This window comes from Oryctolagus cuniculus, chromosome 8 (assembly GCF_964237555.1).
Source record: "Oryctolagus cuniculus chromosome 8, mOryCun1.1, whole genome shotgun sequence".
Classification (NCBI taxonomy): Eukaryota; Metazoa; Chordata; class Mammalia; order Lagomorpha; family Leporidae; genus Oryctolagus; species Oryctolagus cuniculus.
The window spans coordinates 100,798,509-100,817,515 of NC_091439.1; the positions used below are offsets into that span (position 1 = coordinate 100,798,509).

The 19,007-nt window shown below is 33.9% G+C and overlaps 1 protein-coding gene across 4 annotated transcripts in view; it reads left to right on the top strand.

Moving 5' to 3' along the window:
- Nucleotides 1-18,625, top strand: part of TECRL (trans-2,3-enoyl-CoA reductase like) — a 69,984-nt gene extending 51,359 nt beyond the window's left edge. The window contains exons 8-12 of one of the 4 annotated variants that reach the window (XM_008267813.4): nt 886-929; nt 8,243-8,300; nt 16,618-16,703; nt 17,169-17,214; nt 17,447-18,625. In XM_008267813.4, coding sequence (XP_008266035.2) covers nt 886-929; nt 8,243-8,300; nt 16,618-16,703; nt 17,169-17,214; nt 17,447-17,658 — 446 coding nt within the window. In that variant the 3' untranslated portion in view covers nt 17,659-18,625. The remainder of the gene's footprint in view (nt 1-885; nt 930-8,242; nt 8,301-16,617; nt 16,704-17,168; nt 17,215-17,446) is intronic. The other 3 variants (XM_002717154.5, XM_070047229.1, XM_070047230.1) reach the window with 3 other exon arrangements.
- The last annotated feature ends 382 nt before the right edge of the window (nt 18,626-19,007 follow it).

The window sequence follows — 19,007 nt, forward strand, 5'->3', positions numbered from 1 at the left end:
CGTGAATTGGTGCCCCAATAGGAAACTAGCACTGCAAGCCATGGCTTAAGCCCTTCTACAACAGCACCATCTCTGAAAATAGATTTTTCGTACAGCATTCATATCAACAGATGTTCTAGCATTATAATTTATCATATATAAAAATGGAAATGATAATTATAAAATAATGATAATTCTGTAGAAATTGGATATTTAGTGTTGCACTATGATGCAAGTCCTAACAGTTATGACATAATTTTTAATAATATTGATTTAAAATCAAGTATGCTATTAATATACATTTATATGAATAAATACAATTTTCATGTACAGACATGCACATAAAACAAGCCAAAACATATTAACACACATGATAATCTTATCACATATTTCTGGTTTTACTATTATTATATATTCCAACTTATCCATCAAACAAAGGTGCTTTGTCTATCATTCTTGAGATGATCTTGAGAATTTATTTGACCTGGGTTTTTAATTTTAAGATCAGAATATTGTGTCAAATATTTATTTCTATGGTAAAATATAAAAAATTAGAAATTATGCTTGTTATAAAGCATTAGGTTAACAAGGGATACTATAGGACACCATTATAGGCAAGGTTATAATACATGTGCTTTTAAAATGAAAAATATTAAATTTGCCTGTAGAAAATTTAATAAAATTAATAATAATTTCACTTGTCATATTTATTATGATAATAATAAATAGCATCATAAGTAATACAGATGTAAAGCAAATATCTTTTCAATATCTGACATTGTAAATGTATCATCTTCAAATGTCAACTGACTGCTGTTCAGTACTGTTGGCTACAGGAGAGTTGTCTATTGTGGGAAAATACTAAATACGAGTACTTGCATGACCTCTTCTTTTTCTGACCCCTAGCATTTGGAAACAGGCAAATCACAGTATCTGCTATAAATTTTCTGGTAAGTATCACGTATACCAAATGTTATTTAAGCTCCAATTTTGATTTTATTGACTACAATGATTGATTGAATATGAAGAATTTCTACGTAGAAAATATCTGTATTTTATGTAATATACATTCATAATGCCATGAACAAATGAATATCTTCAAATAAACAAATCACTAGATTTCTAAATGTATTAAGCAAAACATTGTAGTAATATATAATGATGATTAGAGTTATTTGAAATATAGTAAATACTTGAAAAAATATACTCAGTGATTCTTCCTATCGTCTACACAATTACTAACATAAAAACTTCTAAATAAACCTGAAATTCTAACAGATAAACATCAAAAACTCTTTGGCATAAATTTTAATTTTTAATTACTTTATAAAATTTTTTATTTATATAAAGAGAACAGATTTCACACATTCCATAGGTACAGTTCTGACTAAATTCACCACTAATCATAACATGCAACAAATAAAAATTAGAAAGACCACAGTTCCACCAGAGTATAAACAAAGGCTAAAAGCAACAGTTAGGCACGCTGCAGCTCACTAGGCTAATCCTCCGCCTGCGGTGCCAGCACTATGGGTTCTACTCCAGGTTGGTGCGCCAGTTCTGTGCGGGTTGCTCGTCTTCCAGTGCAGCTCTCTGCTGTGGCCCGGGAAGGTAGTGGAGGATGGCCCAAGTGCTTGGGCCCTGCTGCACCTGCATGGGAGACCAGGAGGAAGCACTAGTTCCTGGCTTCCGATAGGCGTGGCATGCCAGCCATAGTGGCCTTTTGGGGGGTTAACCAATGGAAAAAGGAAGACCTTTCTCTCTGTCTCTCTCTCTCCCTCACTGTCTAACTCTGCATGTCAAATAAATAAATAAATAAATAAACAATTAATTCACAAGATGGTTGTTTTATTCCTATACATTATTTTTGTATTCTGTATTAAGGTCCGCATATCAGTGAAAACATGATATTTGTCTTTTTGAGGCTGGCTTATTTCACTAAACATAATGGTTTCCAGTTGCAGCTATTTTGTTGCAAAACACAAGATTAAGCATTTATTTCTTAGTAATGGTCACTGTAAGCAAGACACATTAAACTTTCACAAGTAAATATTAAGATGCCAGGTTTAGGAAATTGGTCCCAATAAAGTATATCATAATGAAAGTGTTTATGTTATTTGCATAAAATCAATTATATGGAAGAGGTAAAGAATTCATTGTAAACTTAACATTCTGTAATTTAAAGTGCATCATTGTCATTCATGAATTGAATGCATAAGTACATATATATTTGAGTTTCAACAATAATAAAATATGTGGAAAGTTTTGGAAAGAATAAACTACCTACTTAAAGTCTAATGATTTTAAATTATTATGCATTAAACTAATAGTATATGGTACAACTGATTATTGTACAAAAGAAACATAGGAGGAATTAATGACTTTATCTTGTATAAAATACAACTTAATCAGATATATCTCTTTTAAGTACAAGAACTAAATTTTTGCTGATGGAATATATAAAAAGCCTTCTTGTTATTGATTTACACTTTCATATAAGGAGGAAAAGAATATTATTCATTTAAACCTTGTTTTGCTTGTTATGTTGAATCAGAATATCGTCTAGTGAGAAGACAGTATATTAGCACTACATTGACTATGTCTATAGTTAATTCTCATTTGCTCACATGTGAATTATGCATTTTTTAATCATTAACTACTATAATCTTCTCCTTCGGTGTCTATGATTCCTTTGTAGTGCTAATCTGAATTTCCTAATATAATAAACAAAACATGTATACTATAAGCAAAATAAAATGATATACAATGTGCATATAATATATTCCAAAAGCAAGTTAAGTTTTACTGTAACATCTAATTTGGGTGAATTCTACTTTCTATACCATATTCTGAGAAGCATTTTCATTATATCTCTAATTTCTTTCTAACTTCAACTTTGATTTCTCAAACATGTTAAATTAGCACAAGTCCACAGGAAAGATTAATTAGTATCAAGAATAGGCAAATTTATAATGATGTCAGAATAATTTCACTCACAAATCACAGATGCAGTTTGCTTGTTTGCTGTAAATGTTGTCACTTCACACTTCACACTTCACACTTCCCTACATATTTCCATGACCTTTGTCTTTGGCTGAATATAAACTCACCTAGAAAGCAACAGCAAAACCCAGGTAAGTTCAAAATAAAATGTTTTACACAAACAACAATTCCCTTTCATCTTTTGACTTTTTTCTCCACTTTATATTTGATGTCTAGAAGCAACTATAGTTTCCCAAATCTTTACACAATGAAAATTTTAGCATAAAATAATGTTTTTCTTGCATTCCTTACTATTTTCAATATTGTTGGTAATGGGAGAATAGACAATAACCCATAAACAGAGTAGAGAGTACTCTGTTTTATTTGCAGAGTACTACAAATAAGTCTTCCTTAGTTTTGCCTCTCTGTTTCAGTGTCACCATAACTTGTTTCCTTATTTAATTTTTTATATCTACTATTAAAATTCAAATATTGTCAGAAAAGGAAAAAACCATATTCTTATCATTTAAGCACACCTTTTCATGTAACATTTAGCAGAAATGAATTTCAGGCATAGAACTGGTCATTTTTGATTAAGAGGAAGGATGCTGGAAACAATATATTATAGCTTGAATAAAGGAAGTAGCGAGTGGAGCCCTGCTGTGAAAATTACAGAAAATCCAGGAAACGGCATGTGAAAATTTAGTATGTGTTAGTGAGGTGAATGGATAAAAGTGGACCAAAATCAAGTGCTGTATTCTCAGCAGTCTGCCACGTTTTGGGCATGACAATTATTTTTATCCTTTTCTTTCTACAATAAACACCACTACAATGCTTTTTCACAGGATACAGAATCTACAACACTGCATGTTACCGTAATTTACCACTATGGTTTCCCTTCCAATATTCTGAAGCTGCTAATATTGGTAGTAGCACACCCAGGGATCGACAATTCCACCTAAAATTGGTTGAAATCATAATTTCTTAAAAGTTTATATTAAAAATTACTTGGAAAAATCAATGATGTAAAATGATAATGCAGTAATTGTGTTCACTCAAGTATAATTAATTATAACTATTATTGATTTTCAGCCAAAATAGACTCCTACTATAGTAATTATTTAAATTGAATAATCAACTTTATAATCATAAGAATATAATTGTTAAAATGTGCAACATCAAAGCAAAGAAAAAAGAATTCTTGAGAAACATAATCACAAGTAATATTATAATACAAGTAAACATTTATTGCAGTTAGTGTATGGTGCTTCTTCTAAAAATTAATGTGTGGTCCCATTATTGTAGTATATGAACAGATTTGTGTTTAATATCGCATGAAAGCTTTATGGATAGAAATAATTCAGGTATTTCCACAACTGTGTTAATGAAGTGGGACACAAACTTAAAAATGAAATATTTTCAACATCAAAATCAAATGTTATGAGTTCCAATTTATTGATTGAGAATATAATTTCCTATTGCAAAATTCATGCAATTATATAATTTTCACATAACAACTAACTTCATAAAATAATTATAATTTTGCTTTGTTCACATAATACAATGGTTTTTTTATTTTTTTATTATTTTTTTTATTTTTTGACAGGCAGAGTGAACAGTGAGAGAGAGAGACAGAGAGAAAGGTCTTCCTTTGCCGTTGGGTCACCCTCCAATGGCCACCACGGCTGGCGCGCTGTGGCCGGCGCACCGCGCTGATCCGATGGCAGGAGCCAGGTGCTTCTGGTCTCCCACGGGTTGCAGGGCCCAAGCAGTTGGGCCATCCTCCACTGCACTCCCTGGCCACAGCAGAGAGCTGGCCTGGAAGAGGGGCAACCGGGACAGAATCCGGCGCCCCAACCGGAGCTAGAACCCGGTGTGCCGGCGCTGCAGGGCGGAGGATTAGCCTAGTGAGCCGCGGCACCGGCCATAATACAATGTTATATGAACACAGTGTCTGAACTTTCATGTCTTGGTGTTATTCTTTTCCAAAAATTAAAATGCATTGGTTAGTAAGTATCCTTCACAATTTGTGGAAATGGAATTAAAAGATAAATTTCATTTGGGGCAATGTTTTTAAAAAATCCATATATAGGTCCTTCATAATATTCATTTTCCATCAACTTTTTTATGACTTCCACATGCATAGATTTGAAAATGTTTCTTGCAACAAAATAAGTTGATTTTTCAATGTATTTTTCTATGATCTTTGAAATATCATCATATACAAGTGTGTGTATACATGTGTATGTATGTATGTGTGTATATTTAAATTCATAATTAACATATTCAGTATTTTTGAACTTCAGTGCAAGTTACCCTAATGTTTGTATTATTGGTATTATAGTCATTTTGGTTATTATAAATAGAGTAAAAGAGCTGAAACTCAAAACAAACCAAATCGGAGGGTAAGAACTATTTTATCAGATCTTATATTTCCATTAATCAATACAGTGACTGTCATTTCTTGCTCATTTTGTAAGATATTGCATCTGCTGAAAATCAATAATGATATTAACAATAGTGATGCACATGAAAAAGTGAGAACAGTTATATGCAGAGATAAGATCATTTTCATTCCTATACAAATATAAGGCCATAGCAAAAGAATTATTTATTAGTGTGGAAATCTAAAGGGTTTTGCAAAGATAAATTGACATAGCCTGCCTATTAGATGCCTAGGGATCTCATACTACCATGTTTTGTTAAACACATTGATTTCATTATTTGTAAAAGAGGATTTTTAACCGAATGGAGTTTGTGAGGAAGAACAATGTGTAAGTAACATGAAGGTGAATGGCTGCACCTGGTCCTCCTTATACCTCTTGATTTAGTCACTGGTAATTCTTTCCATGATGACAACAAACTACTAGCTAAGGCAGCATCCTTCCGTGTAAACAATGAGCATCTTTGCTACTGAAATCTGCTCTGCTCTAATCCAGTCATGTCTTTCAGTGTGGGTGTCCTGGGACTTAATGGGGGATATTTTCATAGAAATGTGTAGAACCTTATATCATTCATACTGTGTCACTTGGACTAGATTACCCAAAGCTCTTGTGGAATAATATTATGACACATATCCCCACTGTGCATATTTAGTATTTAATAATGCTGATTAAAAATAAAATTATAGCATCAAAGACCAGAATGTAAAGTAGGGGTTGAGAAGCAAAATTATAAAAAAATATATTTTCCAGTCAAGTAATTTAAGAAACAGTACTTTTTTGTTTACAAACAATGTGATTATTTCAAAAATATTAGCAAATAAATATTTTATATTCATCCATAAAACTGAAAAAAAGGTTAGACTACTGAATTATTAGTATGCTGTTATTGCTCAGATGGATGTCAGTGAGAAACAGTGAGGGTAAAAATTGATAAAGATGCTATGAAGTAAGCACAAATGTACATTTGTTTTAGTTTACTGGAAACTGGAGAAATGCAGTCAAATGTAAATTCTATTTGAATTTATTTATCATTCTAAATAATGAAAGCCCATTATTTACCATTAATTATTATTAAAAGCATTATACCTAGTGATTCTCTTAATTGTAAGGGAAAAGAGCATGTAACACAATTTTTCATATTAAGTATTTAAATGTACAATTTTAATATAATAAATACATGCATACTTTTGTGTAATTGCTACCTAGTGATTTTTATATCTAAGTTGTCTTATTTTTAACCAAAAAAAAATTCAATTTGCTGTTTGAACAATGTCTCAAGGCTGCTTATCTCCTGTGTTTTTGTGTTTAGAAAAATGGGCAATTTTAAGTTAAACTATATGAAAACTTAAAATTTTTGAAAATTATTAACTTGGATATAATTAAGCCAAATTTTTAAAGGCATTTGTTACTATGATTCTAGAAAATGGTGCAGTCACTTGCTTATAGTTTTAAAGATGATTTCTTGATATACATGGACAATGATTCCTTAGTATTTTTGTTATGTTCCTTCTACATACTTGTCTACAATATCATTCATCTCTGTTACCTATGGGCCACATGTAGGTCATAGCAGATAGCATCACATGTTAATTATTTAAGACAATTTAAACTTTAGTGTAAAATCAAGCCTAATGATAACAATTATCCTAAAATTTACTTATCCCCTATGTTAACATGTAAGAAGCCAAATGACAGCTAGTTTAGATAAGAGCTAATCAAGAAGAAATGTGGATTTCCTGCTGAGAAATATTCTGGTGCTTAACAGTTAAAGTGATTCTAAATTTTAATTAGTGATACAACCATACATGAGTTTTTTGAACTGTCTGGACTTTCTCGTTTTGGCCTTGATCTAAGAGAAATTATCTAGGTTAGTTGTATTATAATCTTTATTGAATTTACCCAGAGTTCTAAACTCAGTGCTTAAGATGAAACTTATAACCAGGCTACCTACACTTTAAAATTCTACAGGAAGTTGTTGAATTGATAAGCATTTAGCAGCTTTAAACTGGAAGCAGGTTTTATAAGAGTTTTTTGTAATAATTTTTCTGAAACACTCATAATTGCAATGTTTATGGCTCTGCAAATATTGTTTTAATACACAGTGTATTTCTTAATTTAATACTACAAAATCTATTGAAGTTGATTATTTCAAAAGGACATTTGTATATCAGTTCTAGATAATGAGCAATAGATTTTTGTTTACCTTATTAATCTCTTTCTTACATAAAATTTAAAAAGTGTTGAAATATATTCCATTTGTTCAGGACCAGAGTCATTTGGAATTAAAGTCTGTGGAACTCTATACCAGGACAGTTCATAAAGTTCATAGAAAATGATATTAAAACATAATTTTATTTTGGCAAAAAATGAATTTGGGAAGCAGCCTACTTGGGTGGCTTTGTGTTGAATGATTAGGTATATACGACATATAGAGGATGCTTCTTACCGATTGCTAGTGTGTTAATGAAATAAGAATACATAACCCTATGCCAGGTCTGCTTTCAGAAACCTCAGTTGCCTCTTCATGGTGGAACTTTTACCCACAGGAACAGCCACAATGCAGACAATCAATGCTACCTTGTTAACAGAGCAATTGGAATCTGGTTATCAAAAGGGGTAAACAATAACTTCCAAATCTCTAATTTCTGACTAATTATTTTGATTCAATACATGCCCATAAATATACGAATTTTATAAAGTCTCCTCTACTTGTAATTAGAGTAAAATACATATAGTAAAACGTTATAATCAATGCTTTATTTGAGTTTTCTATTTCTCAAGAACATATTTTAATAGGCATACGTATAAGAAACTAAAAAGGTCAAAATGTTTTGCAGATTTGCGAAGCTGGGAATCATTTCATCAACGTAATGCTGGCTCATCCGAATCATACAGGTTGGTTCTTTTCTCCGTCTTCTCTGGAATGAACTGTGTAAACTTGTAGTTTAAAAAGTCTAACATTTGTAACAAGTTTGTATAAGGGGACTATCAATAGTTCAAAACACTTAAGATTGTTTACCACATTTTCCCCCTTAAATTCCCAAATGTTTAAATTAAGTCATATTCCCTCATAGTGATTTCTATGAAATAAAGTGTGCATACACATGAACCCTTTCCACACACACATACACCAAGCAATAAAGTGATTTAAATAAATGAAATAATAAACTAATGATTAAAAAGTAAAGCAGGATGAATCAAATGATGAACATCCATATTACTGAGCTCTAATTTGTCAGTATTCATAAATTTTCAATATTTCAAATGACTTTTTTCAAGGATTTATTTATCATTAAGGCAGAGCTACAGAGAGAGATATAAGAGAGAGAGAGAGAGGGAGAGAAAGAGAAAGAGAGAAAGAGAGAGAGAAAGAGAGTCCTTCTATCCATTGTTGCACTCTCCAAATGGCCACAAAGGTGGGAAAGGAGCCATGGACTCCATGTGAGTCTCCCACATGGGTGGCAGGGGCCCAAACACTTGGGTTATCTTCCATCTCTTTCCCAATTACATCGACAGGGAGCTGCATCATACGTGGAGCAGCTGACTCCAAATGGTGGTCATATAAGATATAATGAACACAATGACTTAACCTGCTGTTCCAAAACATCATCGGCCCTTAACTTATTTTTAACAAGAGTGATCTTCCATTAAAACACACATGGGTGCTGAAATAGCAATGCCTGGGAGAGCAGAGCACTTTAAATTTTGTTTAGTTAATATATTTGAAAAGGTTTACAGTGCTTCGTTTAAAGATATTTGCGGGAGCTAGTGCTGTGGTGCAGTTGGTAAAGCTGCTGTTAGTGATGCCAGCATCCCGTAAGGGAACCAGTTTGTTTCCCAGATGCTCCCTTTCCTTTCCATCCCCTTGCTAGTGTGAATGGGAAAGCAGTGATAGATTATCCAAGTACTTGGGTGCCTGAACCCATGCAACAGACTCTGAAAAAGTCCTGTCTCCTGATTTCAGATCCGTCCAGCTCTGGACATCGTGATCATTTGGGGAGTGCATCAGCAGATGGAAGATCTCTCTCGCTCTCTCTCTCTTTCTCTCTCTATTAAACTCTGCCTTCCAAATACATAAATAAATCTTAAATATATAATTATATATGTATAATTATATATATATACATATATATTTATTTATCTTTTTGACAGTTCAATCTTCTCATTTAAGTTCAATTACAAAAAGATTCCTGTCGCTCCCCCTCTTCGTGGAGGAACGACACTAAACCCTGCCTAGGTTTCATATCCGAGTCACGGCACCATTATGTCGCTCCCCGTCTTCGTGGAGGAACGACACAGGACCCTGCACTGTTCTTTTGTCTGCTCGGCCCTCCCCGGGTTTGCTGCTGGTTCTTCCGGGGTTGGTTACCGACCCCTCCGTGGAAGGGTGGTTCCCCCTGCCACTTTCCCCACTTCCGCAGGGGAGCGGCACAGGCCGGCTCTCTCGGGGGCTGCTCAGGTGTTCTTTCAGATAGATGTTCCTGGTGCATGTTGTCTCTCTCCTCCTTTATAGTCCTCTTCCGCCAATCCCAACTCTGCTACCCACACGCCGAGTACACTGCTCTCCTCCAATCAGGAGCAGGTCCTGCTGTTTATTGGTTGAACTGGAGGCAGCTGTGTAGAAGCTGTTTCCTCCTCTCCCAGCGCCATATTGTGGGAGAGCAGATGCATAAAATAAGTCTTAATTCCAGTAACAGTCTAGTCCGAGTTGCTCCCCACAGATTCCCAACTGTTTGCTATGTATAATGCATAATTTAATTGTAAATTTCTTTTAGAAGTGGTCAACATTTAGTTTTCATGTTGTCATCATTTGGGATTTAAAGAATGGTTTAACGCCTATCTGAATTTCTTGCCTTACATCTTTCTGGCCAGATGGTTGAATATTTTCCAGAATAATTGCTACATATAATAAAGTATCTAGAATTTAGTTAGATTGTATTATATATGAATACTTATATATAAATTAAGCTGTAACATAAGAATGCATTATAACAACATTCCATTATTCTGTCAACTCGAAATGAATCTCTGCTGTTCTTTGATTTTTGTTACCTCTGTACACACATTGAAGTTCATAGTAATATCTCTATTACATATATTTCAGGTATGTATCAAGCATAGAGTGGCCATTTAATTTTTATTGCTTCAAATATGATGTTACATATTCTGTTCTCCAGGAAGCAGAATTGAACATGGGAAGGAGCTTAAAAGAGGTTTACTAGATTGTGTGGAAAAGATGGAGGGAAGGGCAGTTAAGTCAAGCAGAAAACTGAGCTGTGATCCAGGCACAAGTATAACCTTAGTTGACTCTACAGCATATCTAAAGCTACGAAAACCCTTATAGAGTTGTGATGACTTAGAATGACCAAAGAGAAGTTAGAGTGGACATGGATCTCCCTGAGTAAGGGGCTGACAGGGGTGCTGTATTTAATCAAGGCCACCCTCTCAGAGGATCTGGCAATTGAAAGCTTACTACTGCCAGCACTAACAACAGTTTTGGGAGAAGTCCACCTCTCCTTATGGAGACCTTGGCAACATTTCACAGGGTCCAATACAGTGAGTTCTTATTTCACAGATTCATTGTTTGTGTTAGCAGTCCTGCCAGGATACTCGTGGGTTTCTCTTCCTGGTGAATTTTTTAAAGATGTACTAGTCTGAGACTATAGAGATTTTTATCACTGCACATGGCCTTAGTAGAGCAATGCATTTCCACCATTTTCCTCTTTCATAAGTATGTATAATTATATCACCCTTAGATGTCTTATTTGATCTCTCGGAGATTATCTGTTGGCATGACCTAGATCCTCATTTTGATAGTATGAGATTCTATATCCACATCCTTTCCAAGATAGGGTTGTGGTCCTTGTCCAAGGCTCACTAAAGTACCAAGATGTATCCAAATGGATTCCCTACCCTACTTATCCCACTGAATAATGTGAGGGCCAGAGTCTTGGTCCTAGTAACAATGTTGATCCTGGCTTCACAACTCTGGCTCATCAGATTTTGAATTCTTTTTTTCACAAATGAGAATGTTCTGTTAGGGGACACAGAAAGAACTCTATTCAGCTATAAGAAAAATCTTCTATCTGGCTTACTGGTATAATTTGATTAAATGTGACACTTTACTTGAATCCTCAAGACTGATCCATAAATTCATCAGGTTGACAACTGTGGAAAATGTTCTATTTTACATGAGAAGTTGGTTCTGTGGTGGTGGGCCCTTCTTTATTTTTCCTTGAAAAGTGAATATACTGGCCGGCGCTGTGGCTCAATAGGCTAATCCTCCGCCTGCGGCGCCAGCACACCGGGTTCTAGTCCCGGTCGGGGCACCGGATTCTGTCCCGGTTGCCCCTCTTCCAGGCCAGCTCTCTGCTGTGGCCAGGGAGTGCAGTGGAGGATGGCCCAAGTTCTTGGGCTCTGCACCCCATGGGAGACCAGGATAAGCACCTGGCTCCTGCCTTCGGATAAGCGCGGTGCGCGTGCTGGCCGCTGCGGCCATTGGAGGGTGACCCAACGGCAAAGGAAGACCTTTCTCTCTGTCTCTCTCTCTCACTGTCCACTCTACCTGTCAAAAAAAGTGAATATACCTTAAAATACTAGTGTGCTATGAAAGACACTATTTAATTGTCAAAATACTGTCTAAGCCCCTCATGAAGGACTGATCTAGGACCTAACAAAGGAAAGCAAAAATTATTTGGATTATATCTTTTTTCTTATGAACATGAATTTCTATCCTTTTTAGTAGAAATGGAGTTTAAAAATCAATTGACAATAGGCCACTAACCATCCAGGAGGGATGATGCAATATGATGGTATTCTTTATGGCAGTAGATTGAACACTGAGCAGCAGAATATATCTATCCTGAAATGAAAAAAACATACTATTGAGCCCATACTTAGCTTCTACCCCTGCCACCATACAGCATTCATGTTAGCTAACTCTGAGCTAGTCTATCCTTTCCACCTGTTGTTTAATGTCTTCTGTTATAGATGCTCAATTTTGAGCATTAATACATGATAAAACCTTTACTCATTATGTCCACTTATGTATTCATGGGTAATCTTATGAGATGGACTTCCTTTTTGACCATAGTTTGCTTATGTATTATTTTCATTCTTATGTTTGATCTCAAATATACTGACTGCTTTCATCTCACAATGGATACTTTCTTGGCTCACTCAACATTTTTCTTTGAAAGGGGTATTTGTTTATTTGAAAGTCAGAGTTACATTGAAAGTAGGAGAGATGGAAAGAGCTTCCATGCACTGGTTCATTCCCCAGATGGCCACAATGGCTGGGGTGAGCCAAGGCAAAGCCAACAGCCTCATTGGGGTCTCCCACATGGGTGGCAGGATCCCAAGTACTTGGGACATCTTCTGCTGCTTTTCCCAGGCCATTAACAGGAAGCTGATTCATAAGTGGTGTAGCCAAGACATGAATCAGTGCCCCTCTGGGAGGCCAGAGTTGCAGGCAACAGCTTTACCTGCTACACCACAATGCCAACAACCTTTTTGACTTGGTACATCCAGCATAACCCAGCTTACTATACAATACACAGTTAGCATCAGCATGGTCACTTGATATCCCTAGAGCAGGGTCTTCTTTATCAGGACTCGGTGCTATTCTAGACTTTCTTATGTAGAATGATTTTCCACTACAAAATGGTATAACATTACTCTAGAGCACCGGCATTCATCATTGTGATTATTCCACTGAGGCTTGCCATAGGGCTGCCTTTTACATTTCCCTGCCACAAATAGATTTAGTATTTAGAGTTTACTTGATTACAAGGTCCACAAGTAGAAGTGCTTCTACTAAAATCTGAACCTGATATAACTTTTTGCCTTGAACTCTAAATGTTCTGGCTTTTCAGTCTTCATTACATGAGGCCCAAAGTAATTTTCTGTGTTCTATAGTAGGATACTTCTATAACTAAGCAGACCTACAAGACATTATGCATACTTCAGAATTCAATACAAATTGAAACAGATTTCCTCTTTTGTGGAAGGAAGGTCCTACAATTATTAGGCCCCTTAACATCTCACTGATTCGTGGTTTATAAATCTTTGCATATTTGTTAACTTATGCCCACCTCCACATTTGGACCATCTGAGTCTTTATCAGGCCGTGAATATGCTAACAAATTCTACTCGTAACAAGATGAAAAGCATAATGTTATTTATATTGTACAAAAATATGATTTGCAATGATATATCTGTCAGTCTAGGTCTATTTGAACTATTTTATAATATAGAGTGGCTACATTAAAATAGGTCTAGGATAGTTTGTAAATGTTACTACTATACATTTTAAGAAAACTTCTGTCATACCTTTTTCTAATAGAGATGGAAGAACACATTTGTCAACTTATTGGCTATATCCACATACCCAAGCCTTTATTAATCTATTTTAGCTAAGATGCCATGTATTTGCAGGAATGCACTGCTATTCTCCAATATACATTTGGCTTTTGCAGAGGCTAAAATAATGAATTAAATTGTGAAATAAGGGTCACACTGACCAAACATACTTTGAATTTGACTGTGGTGCTCATCTCTCTCTGGGATTAACTATTGCTTGATATTTATTAAATAATTATTGCAATTTCAGGGGTTTCCAATGCTCTTCAGACCAAAATATCCCTTGCCCCAAGGACCAAGAAAAAAATGGAGATTGTGCAAACTATAATTTATGTTATTCTAATTATTCATTTACAGTTTGAGGAAATATCCAAGTCAGAGCTACTGGACCTGCTTTGTCTAAACATCTTGAAATGTAGGAATATCCCACTTTTTCTAATTTACAGCCCCCTGAATCAATGGCCATAGGTCATTTAATGAAGTCTTTTAGTGGACGATGTTGAAAGTCAGTATCGTGGATGCTGTTTTGCAGTGTCTTTCTATCTAGGTTCCCAGGTTGTTCTTCCATCAGTGAGTTTAGAGTCTGATGACTGATTTAGGTCCAACAACTGAGAAAGGAATTATGAATTTTATATTGCCTCAAATTCCATGAGTTTCCTGCCTATTTTTCTATCATTAATTGTGTTTGTCTAAATTCAGCAACAGCAATGTGTTGTATCCAGCCAACTCAGCTCTAGCACTGTGTTCTGTTTACAAATCATGAATTTCTGTGGATCAAGCTTCTTCCAAACTTGCCACTCATTATGGCTTATGACAATTAAGTGTTGTAACTGTTATTCGCTTTAGCACAAGGGAGAAGAGGAAACGATGAATTCCAACCACTACGAGTAATCCCAGTCCTAAAAGGATTTCACTCACAGTCTGCCTGACCCAGTGAGAGCTAAAAGTAATCTTAGAGATGGTAGTCCCTCCTGTTAACACACCTTATCAAGTTTTGGAAAATGGTTTACCTTATTGTTCCTCCCATGGAATATGGGAAAGAGGATAGGAATATGGAACACAGTGAAAAATTCTTCACGCAGAATTTTGCTGTTACAGAGGCTATCTACTTGAGGTCCTTTCGATTACTAAACTGGTTGCCATCTCTCTCTGCCTTGGAAGTTCTTACATTTCTTCTTTATGTACTTTGGGTGTTATTGGTTCTTCCAGGTTCATATGACAAGTGTGTAAAATCTTAGAAGGATATTTTATTTTATATCTCAGGACACTGCTCCAAAAACATGAATTTACCATTGTCTAATTTTGTATTTTGCCCTTCTCATCCAGCACCCTCAGAATCCAATCACAGGTGAATTCTCCTATGATTTGTTGGTTCATGACATCCAGGACCTGTTGCCCTTTCAGGATATAATCCCTGATTTCCTATTTTAGGCCCAGGACAACTTCAGATGGTTTTTATTGGGATCTAGTTATATAGATATATACCAGGAGAGATGGAAAGATCCTATATGGGATTTTCTTGCAGTATGATAGCAGGTTGAGAAAATTTATCATGGATAATGTTAACTATTAAGCTAGTAGCAGCTCCTAAAGTACTGTATCATAACAATTAGCAGCAACAATGTCTGTTTCATTTAATATATCTGTGCATGTATCTTATGTGTCATAAGACATATTTATTGTTTAATCTAAAATCTGCATCTGGAATAGTCGTAGATTTGTGGAGTCCTGGTCATTTCACCATTGTTAGGGTTGAACACTCACAAAGTACAAGTGCTAACATCTCACACCTCTGAAAACTGGTGACCGACCATAACATGGGTAGTATCTTAATTATCTTTACTTTGATTAATATCTGGACACCACACAAATGTGTTTACATACATATTATCAAAAGAATCAGTAATATTGAGTGTGTATGCATTAATCCCAATCTTGAAAAGAGCAGTGCATAAAATTTGCACAGTACTTCGTATACTTTTTACTTTGATGTTTCAAAAATAGTTAGAACTTTGGAAACAAAACAAGCTGGTATTTCCTTATGGCTTTAGAGTTATAACGAAAAGAGATTAGTTGATTTTTATCTGATTAAATCTCAAGATCATGATTTTTATAATTCATATTTACTTTTACAAATGTCATAGCAAAAAGTTCAGCTTGAAATTGTTATAAATTTATCTTCCAAAATGTTTTTGAAAAAAATTTTGAAGAGAAAAATAAATAACAAAAATCAGGTGGCAATATGCTAAATATTATGAAAGCTGTAAGTAACAAACTTGATTGCCAGGCAGAATTAATTTGTGTGGTATTTATGAATATCAACTATACTGATATTCAGTATAATCCTCTTATGAGACATTTTCATACTTTTCTTATGTAAATGATATCCTTATAAAATTCCCTTGTGATTCACACTAATTTAATACAAAGGGGGTTTTGAAGTACTTAATAGCCTCAGCCAAGTACATCATTTTTGACATTAAAGGAGAATATGTAGAAGCATGCAATTGTTAAAATGTAGTTTATAATTTCAGTACTGCTGCAACCATTATGATGTACAAAATAACATATATACCGTTTTATTTAAAATCCTAAGAATTGAATATATTTATGTATTCTTCAATTTTATAGCAACATAACTATAGACGTGGTTAGAAAATGACAGCTATTCTATTTGAGTCAAAAGGTCATAACATTTGAAATTGGGTAATTTGTGAAATAGGTTGCTATAAATGTACTATGACATTTCATGTGGTATATAGTGTTCTTAGGAATTTAGTATTAGATAATAAGCAGTGGATCAGATTTTCAATATGTAGCATCACTGACATTTTACTCTCCTTTCTTAAAGGAAATAATGCCAGTTTCCCAAGTCCAAATTATAACCCCTTCACATGGATGTTTTTCCTGGTTTCTTGCCCTAACTACACCTATGAGGTATGCTATTTATGTTGCAAATAATTGAACTTTATTTGATCACATAAAATGTATATTCTACTGTAACTGCATGTTATAAATTAATATGTATTTAATATGTAGATAATAGATATAGGTAAGAGTATATACACATATATATTCAAAGCCATAGGGATAGGGAAATAGAATATTTCAACCAAAATATTACTTAGTTAAAAAGAATATGTGTATATAAAGGATTCTAAATTTAAAAATATTTTGAACCCTTTGCCTTCATAGGAAATAACTTGAAACATTTCAGAACTTTAATTTAATCAGAGTTTTTAGAACAATGTCATCCATTTTATTTTGAATATGATACTATTATTGAGATTGTTTATTTCATAACAATATATAAACATGGAACTGTTATTTCTTGGAAATTTATTTCTGCCTATAACTTTCATATATTAACAACATCTGTTTATCTGTGTTTTCATATAATAGATTGGATCATGGATTAGTTTCACAGTCATGACACAAACGCTGCCAGGTAAGAGCTAGGTCTGTGGACCATTAATCAAAGTAAATGTACCTGTAGGTGAAGTCGTTTCTCAGAATAAGTTACTTCACTTCTACAATCTGCATGTTTACAAAAACAATTTAATGCTTTCACTTTTATTTCGATGTAGACGTGTTAGTAGTATTACATATGCTGAAGTATCATTTGCTATTTTTTTATATAATTGTTGCTTAGTCTACATTAAATTTTTATCCAAATATAGTACTAAGCAATGGAATTTTGTTAAGAAGAAACTGTGGCAACAACCCAGGTCACTTGAAACTCTCTCCGTGCCTCCTTGCCTCACGTGACCATGAGGATCCATGCTGGACCATTGGGGAGCATGAGTGTGTGAACTGGAGTAATGGCATAATGGGCATTTTAGCACATACCAAGAAGCTAACTGGCCTAAGACACATGTGGTGGAAGGAATAAAAGTAATATTCATTTCACCATTCTTTATTCACTGGCTTACCATATTGTATGTGTGTATATGTGAATATATAGATGAGTATTGTGTACTTAATGCAAGTCAAAGACTAAAAAAAAAAAACTATTTGGGAATATTTTGTGGCAATATGTTATAAAATTGTGCATAAAGTGTGCATTTTTGAACTTTTTTTAAGCACATAAGTATTGATTGAACATATGATATGATAGGCAATGAGAATGAGCCTATGTAATAGATAAGAAACTATGCAACATTTCAGAAATTTTTGAAAGCTGTATGCGGGGCTGGTTATTTTTAATGTAGTGCAAATCACAGAAGTAAGAAAGAAAAATAATTCTTTTTTTTTATTTCTAGTGGGGATTTTCACACTTCTGATGAGTATCCAGATGTCTTTGTGGGCTCAAAAGAAACATAAGATTTATCTGAAGAAATTTGATTCATTTGTGCATAGGAAATCCGCAATAATTCCATTCATATTGTAAGAAAATAAAAAATCCTGTCTAAATTGGAGAAAATCAATGTGTAAATTCATCAAATCAAATACTGTCAAGATTATTTAACTATTGTGCTGTAGCAGTTCATGAACAGTTCTTTTACTGAGTATAAATACAAAATGATAGGACTTAGCTAAATTTAAATGAAGTAATAAATGTCATTAATAAATAACAGCATCAAATATATTTATAATAGCTTCTTGAATTAATAAAATTTTTGACTTATGAATATTTTCCAATTCTAACACATTTGCGTGAAATAATTAATATATCATAATTCTAAAATAAATATTTTTAAAGTTGTGACATTTAAATAATGAATTTAACACATTATTTTGATACATATTTAATATTTTCTTTGTTGTTCAGTATTTTACTGAGGAGTGCTAAATATCATGTTGTAGCTCAAATTTTTGTGAACATATATCTGCATTAAAACTGAAATGTTTATAATTAACTATATGTCTTATTTATTTGTCACAAAATTATTTACTACTATCACTCTGAAATTACAACAAACTAGTTTATAGACATTGTTTTTTAACTTTTTGTTTATATATTATATGTTAATGCATATTTCATAGTTTATTTATATATATTATATCTAAAATATAAATATCTTTTGAATTACATATATCTGCACACATTGAAGTGGATTATATGGGACAGTGAAAAAAGAATCCATCAAATTTTGGACATTTACTATGGAAATATTTTTGTTTTGTTTTCACATTTTTAAATGTCCTGAGGTAAGTTCTTAGCCTGTTGGTTAACACACTGTTTGGACACCCCTCCCATATCAGACTCCCTATGTCCAAGTCCTTCATCCTCTCCCTCTC